At 35.2% G+C, this 13,421-nt stretch overlaps 2 protein-coding genes and 1 long non-coding RNA gene across 3 annotated transcripts; all 3 read left to right on the top strand.

The window, feature by feature from the left end:
• Nucleotides 218-3,478, top strand: LOC109831792 (GDSL esterase/lipase At2g23540-like). Its single transcript, XM_020399226.1, has 5 exons — nucleotides 218-553; nucleotides 1,213-1,343; nucleotides 1,432-1,680; nucleotides 2,294-2,549; nucleotides 2,946-3,478. Exons 1-5 carry the CDS (start codon nucleotides 229-231, stop codon nucleotides 3,167-3,169), a joined length of 1,185 nt encoding a protein of 394 aa, XP_020254815.1. The 5' UTR covers nucleotides 218-228; the 3' UTR covers nucleotides 3,170-3,478.
• LOC109829680 (E3 ubiquitin-protein ligase MIEL1-like) lies at nucleotides 4,102-8,773 on the top strand. Its single transcript, XM_020396724.1, has 10 exons — nucleotides 4,102-4,274; nucleotides 4,354-4,441; nucleotides 4,542-4,580; nucleotides 5,076-5,108; nucleotides 5,189-5,348; nucleotides 5,710-5,792; nucleotides 5,868-5,959; nucleotides 6,088-6,160; nucleotides 8,202-8,240; nucleotides 8,412-8,773. Exons 1-10 carry the CDS (start codon nucleotides 4,225-4,227, stop codon nucleotides 8,535-8,537), a joined length of 783 nt encoding a protein of 260 aa, XP_020252313.1. The 5' UTR covers nucleotides 4,102-4,224; the 3' UTR covers nucleotides 8,538-8,773.
• On the top strand, nucleotides 11,230-12,840 carry LOC109829682. Its single transcript, XR_002244116.1, has 3 exons — nucleotides 11,230-11,342; nucleotides 12,446-12,588; nucleotides 12,706-12,840. It is a non-coding gene; the product is annotated as an uncharacterized LOC109829682 (long non-coding RNA).

Here is a 13,421-nt window from a genome sequence, read left to right on the forward strand (position 1 = left end):
GTTTTACCACAAAAATCAACACAAATTATTTACAAAGGCATTTCTGACCAAAGTTTTGATCATCCCCCCACTAGTTATCTTCTACAGTTTGTACTCTTAATATGCAACCGAAATCCACCTAAACTTGAAACTTCATCCTCTATTTCTTGAGTGGGGTCTTTAATTATGCGTCCAAAGAGCCAACCAAGAATCCAAACAAGCACATGTTTGAATAGCAGTTAAGTGTGGATGAACCCCCAGACCAACTTTCAAATATATATAAACTCTGTGCACAACTTCAAGAGGATTACTCTTAGCAGAGTTCAGAGTGCTAAGGAAATGGCGTTAGTACTGCTTTTCGTGCTCTGCACTCTGGTCGGAGTCATAAGATGCGATGAGAATGCAACGTCGGCTTCTTTTGTGTTTGGAGACTCTCTGGTTGATGCTGGGAATAATAATTGGTTACCGACGTTGTCAAAGGCTGATATACAGCCGAATGGGATAGATTTTACAGCCTCTGGTGGCCAGCCTACTGGGAGATATACTAATGGGAGGACTATTGCTGATATCGTTGGTATGCATGCTCTTTTTTCCTCTCTTTTTATGTTGATGATTATGAGCTAATATGAGTAGCTTTCATGCGTGTACATTTTTTGCATGTAAGACTAGGACAGAAAATATATATGAGAATTAGTACATAAACTAATTACAGGGTTATACAAATCTTTTCTTCATAAAAGAAAAAGCTGAACGCTAATCTTTGGAGCTATGTTTGTTGTGTTTCGGTCTATGAAGTACTTCGAGTAGTACTGAATTTGATGCATACTTTTCTCTTGGGTTTCATGGTAGAAATTAATATTCATAAAAACTTTCTTTTTTTTATTTATATATTTCCATACACTGATGGAGAAGAAATCAGAATGAGTAAAGAGACTATGAAGATACAGTGCCAGTAAGCATAAACTTCAAATATCAGAAGAAAACAATGGAAAACATCTCATACTGTAGTGTTATACCGCAATTTCTATAGGTTATTCAGAAAGTTTTGTTCTCAGATATAAATTTCATGCCTTTCTAGTACATGTATAATTTCTATTTAGCGATTAAGAAAACAGCATAACATAGACCAAACAAATGCATCAATTCATCTGTAAATGTAAAAAACCATATGAGGTTTAAATTAAACAAAATATTTTCAAATTTTCCTGAGTTTTAATTTTTTTGCATGTGTAGGTGAGATGTTGGGGCAAAAGGGATATGCACAACCATTTCTAGACCCGAATACAACAGGACCAATTATACTCCAAGGAGTGAACTATGCATCAGGCGGTGGAGGAATTCTGAATGGCACAGGGAGAATTTTTGTATGCATCAATCTAATTCCTGTTTCTATTTACATAAAATTTTCAATCATAATCATTATTAATATATAATTCCCATGTTTTGTCTCAGATCAATAGGCTTGGGATGGACATTCAAGTTGATTACTTCAATATCACAAGAAAACAGATTGATGGATTGTTGGGAAAGGACAAAGCTAGAGATTATGTAACGAGGAAGGCGATTTTCTCGGTAACTATAGGAGCAAATGATTTCCTCAATAATTATCTACTGCCAGTCCTGTCTACAGGAGAGAGGATATCTGAGACTCCTGATGGTTTTGTTGATCAGCTCATCTCCACCCTGAGGGGTCAACTAAATGTAATTTTCTTAACCTTTTCTACTCAACTTTTAGAAAAATAAATAAATATCCGTATTAGCTTAAAGTCAAATTACTCTTAGGTATCCTACAACCAGAGATGCAAACAAACACGAATATTTGCAGATATATCTGTATCCATATCAGATTGGATACTGATACAGATATTAAGAATCCATATTTTGACCAGATACAAAATGAATATAGATATCTATTTGTTATGTACATGGATTTAGATAGTGATGTCTGATTATATCCATATAGATTAGACAATTCAAGTTATGTTTGTCTTTGATTGGTAAATTTGAAGTAAATATTGGTGTTCTAGAGATCAAATCCTAGGGTTTTAGGTATATACGATTCGTATTGTCATGTCCTACATACTTTTGAGTTTTATATGCTTCTGTCATATCTGATATATATGTATTTTTTTCCTTCAATCTAACCTGATCGGATTTCGAGCGATATGGATACATGTTTTCCTTATGCATATGTATTAATAAAGAGATACATATATGACAAATGTCATATCTGATCCGTATCCCATCTGTTTGCACCTCTACTTCAAACATATTAATATGATTATTCCTCATGTATGTTTTTTCCCCAATACAGAGGCTTTACTCACTTGATGCAAGAAAATTTGTGGTGGGAAATGTGGGGCCAATTGGATGCATCCCATATCAGAAAACTATAAATCAGCTTCAGGCAAATCAATGTGTGGGCTTAGCAGATAAACTAGCAAGGCAATACAATGGCAGGTTAAGAGATCTGCTCACTGAATTGAATGAAAATCTGCCTGGAGCAAAGTTTGTGCTTGCTAATGTCTATGATCTCGTCATGGAGCTCATTGCTAATTACCAGAAATACGGTCAGTATCCTTTTCTCTTTGGCTCGCAATAAAACTCATGTGTACTAATCTCCTGCTACACTGAAACTTCAAAGTTGTTAGCGGTATATAATATATGCACAGTGAGATCCTAATATACCATCAATCCTAATGCCCGTACGAGCTGGCTTGCTACTAGTCTTGTACTATCTAAACATTTTAATACCGATGTCATCACTTCGGCTCCGCACTAGACTAGTCTCTGATAGCACTACATCAAACCCCTCAATACCGTCTACACGACTACAAATCATTGGCCTGACTCTGATACCACTTACTAAAGTTCCTTCCATTGAGCCAAAACTTCAAAGTTATGATGAGGAATAAAGGGTTAATACTTTTTGCACTCTTGACTCTTTAATCTTAAAAAATTTGCAGGATTTCAAACGTCAAGTAAAGCTTGTTGTGGCAACGGAGGACAATTTGCAGGTATAATACCGTGTGGTCCCGCTTCAAGCTTGTGTGATGATCGTTCGAAATACGTATTTTGGGATCCCTATCATCCAAGCGAGGCTGCAAATCTTATAATTGCGAAAAAATTAGTAGATGGAGAGGTGAAGTACATATCTCCCATGAACCTCCGACAACTTAGAGATATCTAAGTTTGAGATCATATTGTTCCAAAGTGTTCATACATCATGTTTATCAGAGTATGTAGCATGATGTATATGGAGTTAGTTTTGTGGGTTTCAGAATGTTTATGTTTGTAAAAGGGTTTTTTTAGAGGGTTTATAAAACATGGGTTGCTGGGTTTATTGGTTTATCTAGTTCCAGAATGCGACATGACTGCAAATTGTAACTTGATAGCGCTACATTCATATGTGTAAATGCAAAAGTACAGGTTGTAGCTTGGACTTTGACCTGAAATACTTAATGAGCAATTGAACGATATTGTGACATAAGATTTTTTTTGAATGGTTGAAAAGCATTTTAAAGCATGTATACGGCTCATATTTAAAGGCGGTTGAGGGTTTAGTTTCTTCATCGAACAATTAATAATATACCGAATCTTATTACAATCTTATTTGACAAAATGAGCTACTAAGAGATATCGGTAGAGTAAATGTATATTGCTCCTATATGGCAAACAGAGTGAATTCTTGATAGTTCATTTTGAAAGATTAGTCGTTGACGTACACGGTATACTTGTATACATAGAGAGATGTTTCTTTGAGGTCTATCATTCGCGGTGATGGTTTTATCTGCTCTAATTTTTTTGAAACCCCATGCTAAAAAAGCAAAAAATATTTGATGATATTGGTGCGTAACATTAAAGATGCATAGAAAAACATATCTATCATTACATTAGCACATTAATCCCAAAATCTATTCCACTATACAAATAGAAGAACTCAAGATTCATTATTCATGCTACAGTAAATACCACAACAGCATTTACTATATCATTTACTGAAGCGAATAGGAAACTGGACACAGATTTTTTGAAACTATTACTGTAGCACACTGGGATATTGTAGTATATTCAAAACTGTAGACGACTAGTAACATTAAAGACCCAATCCGCATCTCCCTTTTATTATCCACCCTCCAAAATAACACAAAAGCACCCTAAACCTCCTAAAATTTTCATGGACCCCCTCCATTAATACTCTGCTTCTCCATCCTCCCTCCTCCATCTCGCTCTCCTCGGTCTATCATGGATTCCACCCCCGAATCTCGCCTCGATTTCGGAAAGCTCGAGTTTGGGTAGAATTTTGATCAAAATGCCGATTCTTTCGTAATTTTTTTTGGTATTTTCCGTTATTTTTTGGGAGGGTTTTCGTAGGTGCAATCATTATAGGAGGAGATGCAAGATCCGAGCCCCTTGCTGCAACGAGATTTTCGGATGCCGCCATTGCCACAATGAATCCGACGTGAGTTTCTTGTTTTTTTGGCGGGAAAAAGATGGCGTCTTTTGTTTTCTTGATCCCCTTGGTCCTTTGTTCTTGATGGTTGGTTTTGTACTGGGTTTAGGTTGATGGGCACACGCTCTGCCGGCACGATGTTCAGAAGGTGAGATTGATTTTGAATCTTTAATTTTACCACCTTGATTTTGTATTGATTTTGAAATTGGAGGCGACCCCCTCAGTTCTTGAGGGAGAGGGGGTGTTTCTTGCAAACCATCTTTCTAAAAATGGGCAATCTGATTTAAGGGGTACTAAGTGCAAGTGAAGGTGTGCATGAGGGGGTTTATGTGTGCATGAGGGGGGTTATGTGCAATTTGCTCTTGCTTTGCAATACCTCAAAAGTTATGATAAAAGGAATATTTTCTAGGATATTCTTGATTTTTGCTCTCGCTTCCATCATTCAAAAGCTGATTAAGTTTTAGGGTGCTTTGGCTCAATGTGGGAGGATTAGAAGGTAAAATTGCAAATATTGAGATTTGGGAGTTAAAGATTTCAAATATAATTGATTTGGAAGGTATATATGTATCTTTTTTATTTCTTAAATTTGGGTTTGATGTGTTATTATTTGTTCTCAAGTTTTTTATTTCTTGTGATTTTTTAGGTGATTTGTTTGGTCTGCGATACTGAACAGCGGGTAAAATTTCTGAATTATCTTTGTTTATTTGAAATTCTTTTTCCTTCTGGGAATTATTGTAAGAGTTGGGGTGATTTTAGGTTACCAAAGTTTGTACAAAGTGTGGTGTAAACATGGGGGAGTATTTCTGTGAAATCTGCAAATTTTACGACGACACTGAGAAAGGGCAGTTTCACTGTGATGATTGCGGTATTTGTCGAGTTGGAGGGCAGGATAATTTCTTCCATTGCGAAATGTGTGGTATGTGCCTCTCTCTTGATAAATATTTGGATTTGTTTGCTTTTCTTGATAAATGTTTGAATTTGTTTGCTTTTCTTGATAATTGTTTTCTATTAATGACGAACTAGACTTCTATTAGAACAATGAATAGTTATCTACATTTATTGCTGACATCTTGTTTTCCTTTTTGTTGACGTTGTATATACATGTTTTTTTTGTCTTTTTGTTGAGCTCATTGTTCTATCTGATTGTACTCAAGTGCATGTGGGATGGAATAGATGAAATTCATGGCACTTCGTTATCTACATTTTATGGATACATCTTCTTTAGTCGAAATTTTCTGTTAATCTACATATCTTTGTCCATTTGAAATTATCTATAGGTTCCTGCTACTCAAATTCTCTACGAGGTAAGCATACATGTGTGGAGAACTCAATGAAACAGAATTGCCCCATATGTGCTGAGGTACAGTTTCGTGATATTCTTTCACATTCTACATTTGAAATCTGAAACATCATAATGTTAGATTCTATGTCGCAGTATCTTTTTGACTCGTTAAAAGTGACAAGTGTTTTGAAATGTGGGCACACAATGCACTCTGAATGTCTGGCCGGAATGTTGAATCATCATCAGTAAGCCTCATCCCCCCACTAAACTGTAGTACCTACTAATTTGACACCCAATCCAATTTGATTTTGGTGTTTAAGAAGGGAAATTTTATATGTTATTAATGTTCTTTTTGTTTTTCTTTCTTTTGCAGTAGATACACATGTCCAATGTGCTCCAAGTCCGTGGTAGATATGGCAAGGCATTGGAGAAAGCTCGATCAAGAGGTAAACACTTCTTACCTTTCGACATACTGAGGCTTTGTGTTCTTAACTCATGCTTATCAATATCTAATAAGAAGTATTGGGATGATCAAGAGTTGTAGGTATCAGTAGCTTTACTAGTTCAAATGCTTGTATGAGTTTTGAATGCAAAATATGTTTCTATTATAATACATCCATAGACAGCTCAAACTGAAAACCTGAGTCATTGGAAGGATGAAACAGGATGGGTGCAGTTGATAAGAAAGAAAATTCGCACACGTCAGCATATAACTAAAATACGAATACATAAGTATAATACTTGCATATTTTGTCTAGATTTATGTGTGCTTGACACCTATCAATAATTTTATTTGTTATTAGTCATATGAAAGAAAACTTATATTAGCAAAATGATCTACATATTGAAGGTTTTTGAGGTAAACATAAGCTCATTAGGATTTGTGGATGTAAAAATGAATGAAGGTGTATATTATATTTAGGTATACTGAACACCCCAACTTCAAACATGAAGGAAATATCTTTTTCTTTTGCTTGATAGCATTGGAGAAGTTTGAAATCTGACCTCATCGAACCAAAACCAAAAGGTATATAGTTCAGTAGAAACTGATCAAACTCTTGAAATTTCACTTAGTAGTACTCCAAACACATGGAAGGAGTACCTTAATGGTTCACATTGATGGATAAATCTGTTTGCCTTAATCTCATTTGGCTTTTGATTTCATGCTTTTGATGCTTGATGCTGAATGTTTAGGATTTGTAATATTTCCCTTGGAGATCATGACCGGAAAGGAATATAATATTCTACTTAAGAGGCAATGCTAGTCATCAGGAGAAACTATGTACAAATTCAATTTTCTTAAGAAATATTTTTATAAAGAGTACTGATAAATGTAACTCTTATTGTCCAATTGCAAGATGGTAGGTTTATCAAATTTGGATTTTGGAGAGTGTACATACAAAATTTTTGCTCGCAGTTTCCCACTCATTCTAGATGTTAATTGCCAACTATTGAATAGTTCTGTTGTGGATGGGAGGATGAGCTTAAGAAGAAAGGTGACTTGTACTTTCATACATGAAAAACAACTCTGCCTGCTATACATGGTCCGATCCTACTAATGCTTTCAGCAATTTTGTTTTAGATTATTCCAAATCGAATAATATACTTCGCACCCCCTCCTCCCGCAGAAAAAAAGAAGAAGAAAAAACCACCAACCACTAAAAAAAAAGAAAAGCAAATAATATTCATGTTCCCTTTGGAACTGTAGAGTGTAAGAGATAGGAACTTTCACAAAAGACCTGAAGTTTGATTATTGGCCAATATACTAATACCATGGAGTCATCTGCGCATGATATGGTTTAATATGCATGCATGCATGCAGTAGAAGGTAGTTTGATGTTATATTAATTCAGAGAAACTAAAGTGGAATGTGCTTCATTTAGAGATTTTACAACAATGTTCTATTCTCTCTCTCTTTGTGGCTTGGCTTGGCTTTCTTCAATTCATAAGGGAACTTGATAAATTGCCAATAAACTATAATCTCTCTTTTTTTTTTTGCTTGGCTTGGCTTGGCTTTTTCTTCAATTCGTAAGGGAACTTGATAAATTGCCAATAAACTATAACTATACTTTTGTGTATGTCATATGCACATACTTAGATGTTTAAATAAATAGATGCCATCTCCATCTTTTCTTTAAAACCGTCTAGTGTCATTCTTTTACCTAGAAACCAACGTAGTATAATCTATATTTGGAAAGCAATAAGCTAAGAAGTGAAAAATTATACTCTAGTTTTGTCGCAAGCACACAATCTTGGAAAGAATTGCCACATGCATAGTTGCGTATTTTAGTTGTGTAAATACACTCCTGAGGTTCTTCCAATCAAAAAGCTCTGTACTTGAAAGTTCCTTGCTGTGATTGCTTATCCAAACTTACCAGCTGATTTGAATTTTCAGTTTAGAGCACATTCGATTTTCTTCTTAACCACAAATGTAGATATCCTTCTCTCTCCGCCACTCTTTAACATTTTTTCTTTCATTTCTTCCAGATACGCACTATGATAATGCCCCTGAGTTATCGGTTCAAGGTCAGTGCATCACCAATTTCCTTTTAAATTGCATCACATCGATGAGGTTATGGATAAGTACAAGTATGAAGTAGCTTTTTGATCAGCTACCCAATTGTGTCCTCCATTAGATCAACGACATTATCATTTTTGTTGCATTCTCTGTGAACATAAAATCCTCTATTTCTACAGGTACAGATCCGATGTCATCAATGCGAAAATACCACTGAACGTATGTTTCATATCCTCGGTCATAAGTGTGGCAGCTGCAGTTCCTACAACACCCGAATAATTTCTCAACCTCCAGCGCTCCGTTAATGGTTCATCTTTATGCGCAACTGACAATCAAGGAGAAAACTTTGCTGAACCATGGTACATGTACTTATGTGCTATAGCTATAATACAACTCAGGAAAATATTTTGGAGGGGTCTGTTGATTTTTATCTCTCTCAACTTGCAGTTTCCGATGATACGATATGTTTCCTTGTTAATTTTTTTTCTTTGAACTAGCAGTTTTCTTGATTAATAGAACTGTTGTCTTTTACTGATTTGTTATTCTGGGAGCTCTACAGATTTATCATTTAACCCATTATTGGATGATTGGATGCATTGCATGGGAAAGTAAAGCTAGAAGAAAGCATATATACCAAGTAACTAACTAACTTCGGTCCAAAACATTGTTAGTTCTCATCTGACTAAACTTAAATATTGAAGCTCATAGCAAGCACCAGATAGTAATCAGCAGCATCACCCGTCTGAGCGTGCTTGGAGAGTACCCTAAGTTAACGTGCATGGCATAACACTAAGCACGCTACCTAAAAAATTAATGAATAGTGAGCGACGCACATTATTATTATTATTATTATTATTTTCATTTAATTTCCATGCGTGTACTTAAAGAAGCTCTGGCCTTGCTTAACTATGAAGTATCGAGCAAAGAACACCGTAAGCTGTCAATTGCATGCCGATCTGAGCGAGCGTAGAGAAAAGCGTCAACTACCAACCATGCTAGGAAAAGCGTAGGAAGATGGAGACGGAAGAGAGAGAGAGATCAAATCGGAGCTGGGGTTTTAAGGAAAAGTCAGGGCAAGAAGAACGAACGATCGATGTAGGTATTTACGATGCGGCGGCTCTGTAGGAATAAAAAGTTTGCTGGAAATGGTGGTCTAGTACAAACAGGGGCAGCCCCAATGGGTGGTAGGAACCTTTGGGGCTCGTTTTATCAGCCCCAACCAGGGGCGGACCCATGTTAGTTCAAAGTGGTTCATATGAACCACCTCAAATTTCAGAAAACCCTATATATTATATATATCTCAGATACTAACAAGTAGAACTTACAACCTAGTGGATAAGCAGTAACAGTTAAGGTTGTTTGTTTAAATGTAAGGTTCTGGGTTCGAATCCCAGATTTGGGTTTTATTGTTTATATTTGTTTTCATTGCTTATTTTCTTTAACTCAATTGGACATTTGGTTTTCGAATCCCGAATTTTGATTATTTTGTTTAATTCATTGCTTAGCTAAGGTTGTTTATTTTTGGATTTGGTTTTCATTCTTGGATAAAATTTTATTTTTCTCATAATCTTTTTTAAATTTACATGAATATTCATTGTATTAGTTAATTTTATGATTTTCTTTCATAATTTTTTCTCTCTATTAACTTTTTTCCTATTATTTTCTTGTCTTTTAAAAATTTATTTTACTAAGAAAGTAATAGAAAACATTAAATACACATAACTTTGAAAATTCTTGCAACAAACATATCTATAGCTTTGCTAGTTCTCTCAGCTACAAACTTCGGCCTTGACCCTGTCTATATACTATTTCCAAAAAAAATTAATATGTATTTTGAACCACCGCTGCTAACTTTGTAGATCCGCCACTGGCCCCAACGGGTGGTAGACAACCTCTTGCAGTTCGTTTATGTAGTGAAGGATCAGACTAATATTTGTCATTTTTAACTTGCTTATAAGCAATATGCAATGCATATCAAATAGAACTCTTTTTAAGTTTAGACAAGTGATTTTTTACCTCTTGTTGCGCAAGTGATTAGATAATTCCATGTCATGGAGGCCTCAACTTTTGCATAGTTTTTTCCAAAAATATTGCATGTACTTTGTGATAGCCAATGCAATTGCTAGCGTCCAAAAATGTTCAAAAAATGTGGAGAGACGTCTCCTGCTAAGAGGCTACTAATCTGTAACCTGCTTTTCATTAATGCCTAACAATTTATTGGCTAATTATGGTAAGAGAAACATTACATTCTGCTAAGTTAGGCTTTTTGGAAAGCAAATTGCACATCCTGATTGTTGTGGCAAGAAACTGGTTAATGTGGCTTTTCACCCCTTATATATCAAGAAACTGGTTAATGTGGCTTTTCACCCCTTATATATGAAGTTTTAGTCAAATAGAATTGGTCCACTTGATGCATTGTGGTGGTAACTATATATAGCTATAACTTGTTGCATAAATTGCAATTGTCATTTTTAAGAAAATATATGCGACTATCTGACTTGGATTGTATGGTTTACTAGCTTATTAATTTCCATTTTACAGATGAACCAATGGAATAGTATGCCAATGTTATAAGTCTCATGGGTGATGATTGTAGTGGCTTGAAATAAACTTTGATGCAAAATGTAACATCTATGGGCATGCTATCAGTATATTGAAGCTTATGATATCAGTATATTGAAGCTTATTAAAGTAATATTAGTATTCCTTTTGTGACTTGAGGTGCAAGTCTAGTTCCACAAATACTCATGGAGAACAATCAGGTATTGCATGTGATATCTTCTCTATCTCAAGGTTCAAATGGCGTCTTTCTTGCTGCTTCTTGCATGGATCACAAGTATTCCAATTCTAGCACGATTCCAATTCTTGCAAAATTCCAACACATTATTGAATTGTGCTTAACATCTTGTTCTCTTCTATCAGGATTTACTAGCTTCTTTGATTCTTTAGCATGACAGTTTAGAGTAAACTAACAGTTTTTCCCCTTTCCCTAGTGGCAAGACCATTGAACTTGATGATGTCACTTTTCATCAGTGTGTAAATCTGATGAGGTTCAACTCAGAAAAGACAGTCAGCTTTGTGCCTCTGGATGGTGAATTTGAATTGATGAAGTAAATCTTTCAACCTTTCTTACAATTAAGATTGCTTTTGTGCTAGTGTCGCATCATGCTTTGATGAAGTAAATTTGTCAATGTGGACAGTTTTTTTGATTGCCTGTTATGTTAAATAAGGTTAACTTAGTTTGTTCGTGTTATGTTGGATTTTAGCGTACATTTTGTAACCAAGGCATAATTTGTTTTGAGTTTCTACAAAAAAATATATGGCATAGAAATACAAACTATGAAGAGTTGGGCCATTTTTGGAGTAATGAGATTGAGTATTTGAGTGAGGTTGATTGCATAACTTCGAGTGGGATGCTTAGTGTATAGTGTTTGGCTCCTGTTACCGTTGAGGTGAAAAATTGGCCTTCTAGTTTTTTGTTCTACTAAGTTCCATTTGCAAAAGAATAAGAATAACTAGACTAGCTAGTTTAATTAAATTTAATTTAGATTAGTTCAGTTGACAATTTGAAAAAACTGTTCATGGTAATTCTCTATTAATGCAAGTTGGAATAGTTCAGTTAACAAAGACGAGAAATTGAATATTGGAGTATCACCTCATCCTGCGTACATGTTGCATGGCCTGACATTAATGCATAGAAGATGAAAGAACTAGATTTACTTAGATATGTATATTTTGATTAGGACTAACCAAATTGATCTAACCACTCATTTTACTATCAACAAAGCAACTAACGACATTTAACTAGCACCCCTCAACTAATTTAGTGGCACCTAGCTCACCTGTATTGTCATTTTTAGAAGGATAAATTACAGATAACACCACTCTTCACATATAATTTTATGAAGCATGAACCTTCCATGATACTAATGATTTAACATGTAGTTTGCGTCTCTATTTGTCCTGCTAGAGAAACATGCACATGGATGATTTAACATTCTGCTCCTGTTTTTTTTTTTTGGTTAAATGCCCAGATTGAAATTGGGATAATCCTGATTTCTTTTAAATTTGATATTTATTTCTAGCTGTCATGGTGATTTCATGTTGACATATTTTATTAATTTGTTATTTTGCTAAGACCTAATTTCTTCTTCAGTTGATACCAGTTTCTCTACTTACATTTTTAATTTGATCTTACTGTGTTACTTTATAGGTAAAGAGTGTCTTTGGTGCTAAAATGTTTGCACTGGGAGTTGCAGTGAAGGTTCCAGTACCAAAACAAACAGCAAAGACAAGTTTCCAGGTGACATCAGGCAAAACCAAATATAAAGCTGCTATTGATTGTATTGTCTGGAAGTAAGTCCTGTTACTTCTCCTCGTTTCTTTCTGATTACAGCAGTAGGCAAGAGCTGAGTGCTTTTCTTCTTTCTTGATTTTATTATGTACCTCTTATATATGTTTTTTTTCCAGCAGTAGGCAAAGCCAAACAAGCTATTCAAAGTGTTTTCACCAGTAGGCAAGAGCTGAGTGCTTTTCTTCTTTCTTGATTTTATTATGTACCTCTTATATATGTTTTTTTTCAGCAGTAGGCAAAGCCAAACAAGCTATTCAAAGTGTTTTCAGCAGTAGGCAAGAACTGAGTATTTGTGCATAACATTTTTGGCTATTTTTTCTTTTTTTATTTATCTAACAGTCCTAACTGTTGTAACCGTTGGGGCAAATATTAGCCCCAACGGTTCTAACCGTTGGGGCAAATATTTTGCCCCAACGGTTAGAAACGTTGGGGCAAATATTTTGCCTCAACGGTTAGAAACGTTAGGGCAAGTTTAACAACCATTGGGGCTGGCTTAGCCCCAATGCGATTTGTCCTAACGGTCCTTTTTTTAGTCCCAACGGTTCTAACCGTTGAGGTCATGATTTGCCTAACGGTTACAACGGTTAGGACAGCCCTATTTTGGGGCAAATAATTATTGACTCGCTTTGAGAAAAGGTTTTAACGAGGGACTGTCATTTTTGTGTTAAAGCTGGCATGAAGCAGAAGACGCTACTTTTTGTTATTATTATTGTTTATTTATTCATTTATTTTACCTCTGGAAGGTGGATTTCTTTCTTTTTTCTTTTTCTGACAATGTTGGTTATTCATTTACTACTACATTACATTTTGGCTAAATATCATAAAACCCTCCCAT

The sequence above is a fragment of the Asparagus officinalis genome, chromosome 2, assembly GCF_001876935.1.
Source record: "Asparagus officinalis chromosome 2, Aspof.V1, whole genome shotgun sequence".
NCBI classification, from domain to species: domain Eukaryota; kingdom Viridiplantae; phylum Streptophyta; class Magnoliopsida; order Asparagales; family Asparagaceae; genus Asparagus; species Asparagus officinalis.

What these genes read in the sequence shown, in the direction of transcription:
- LOC109831792 (XM_020399226.1), top strand. Translation starts at nt 229, where the DNA reads ATGAACCCCCAGACCAACTTTCAAATATATATAAACTCTGTGCACAAC. An exon ending in GACTATTGCTGATATCGTTG is followed by an intron (nt 554 to 1,212) that starts GTATGCATGCTC and finishes TTGCATGTGTAG; the next exon opens with GTGAGATGTTGGGGCAAAAG. An exon ending in ATGGCACAGGGAGAATTTTT is followed by an intron (nt 1,344 to 1,431) that starts GTATGCATCAAT and finishes GTTTTGTCTCAG; the next exon opens with ATCAATAGGCTTGGGATGGA.
- LOC109829680 (XM_020396724.1), top strand. Translation starts at nt 4,225, where the DNA reads ATGGATTCCACCCCCGAATCTCGCCTCGATTTCGGAAAGCTCGAGTTT. An exon ending in TCTGCGATACTGAACAGCGG is followed by an intron (nt 5,109 to 5,188) that starts GTAAAATTTCTG and finishes GGGTGATTTTAG; the next exon opens with GTTACCAAAGTTTGTACAAA. An exon ending in CTTCCATTGCGAAATGTGTG is followed by an intron (nt 5,349 to 5,709) that starts GTATGTGCCTCT and finishes AATTATCTATAG; the next exon opens with GTTCCTGCTACTCAAATTCT.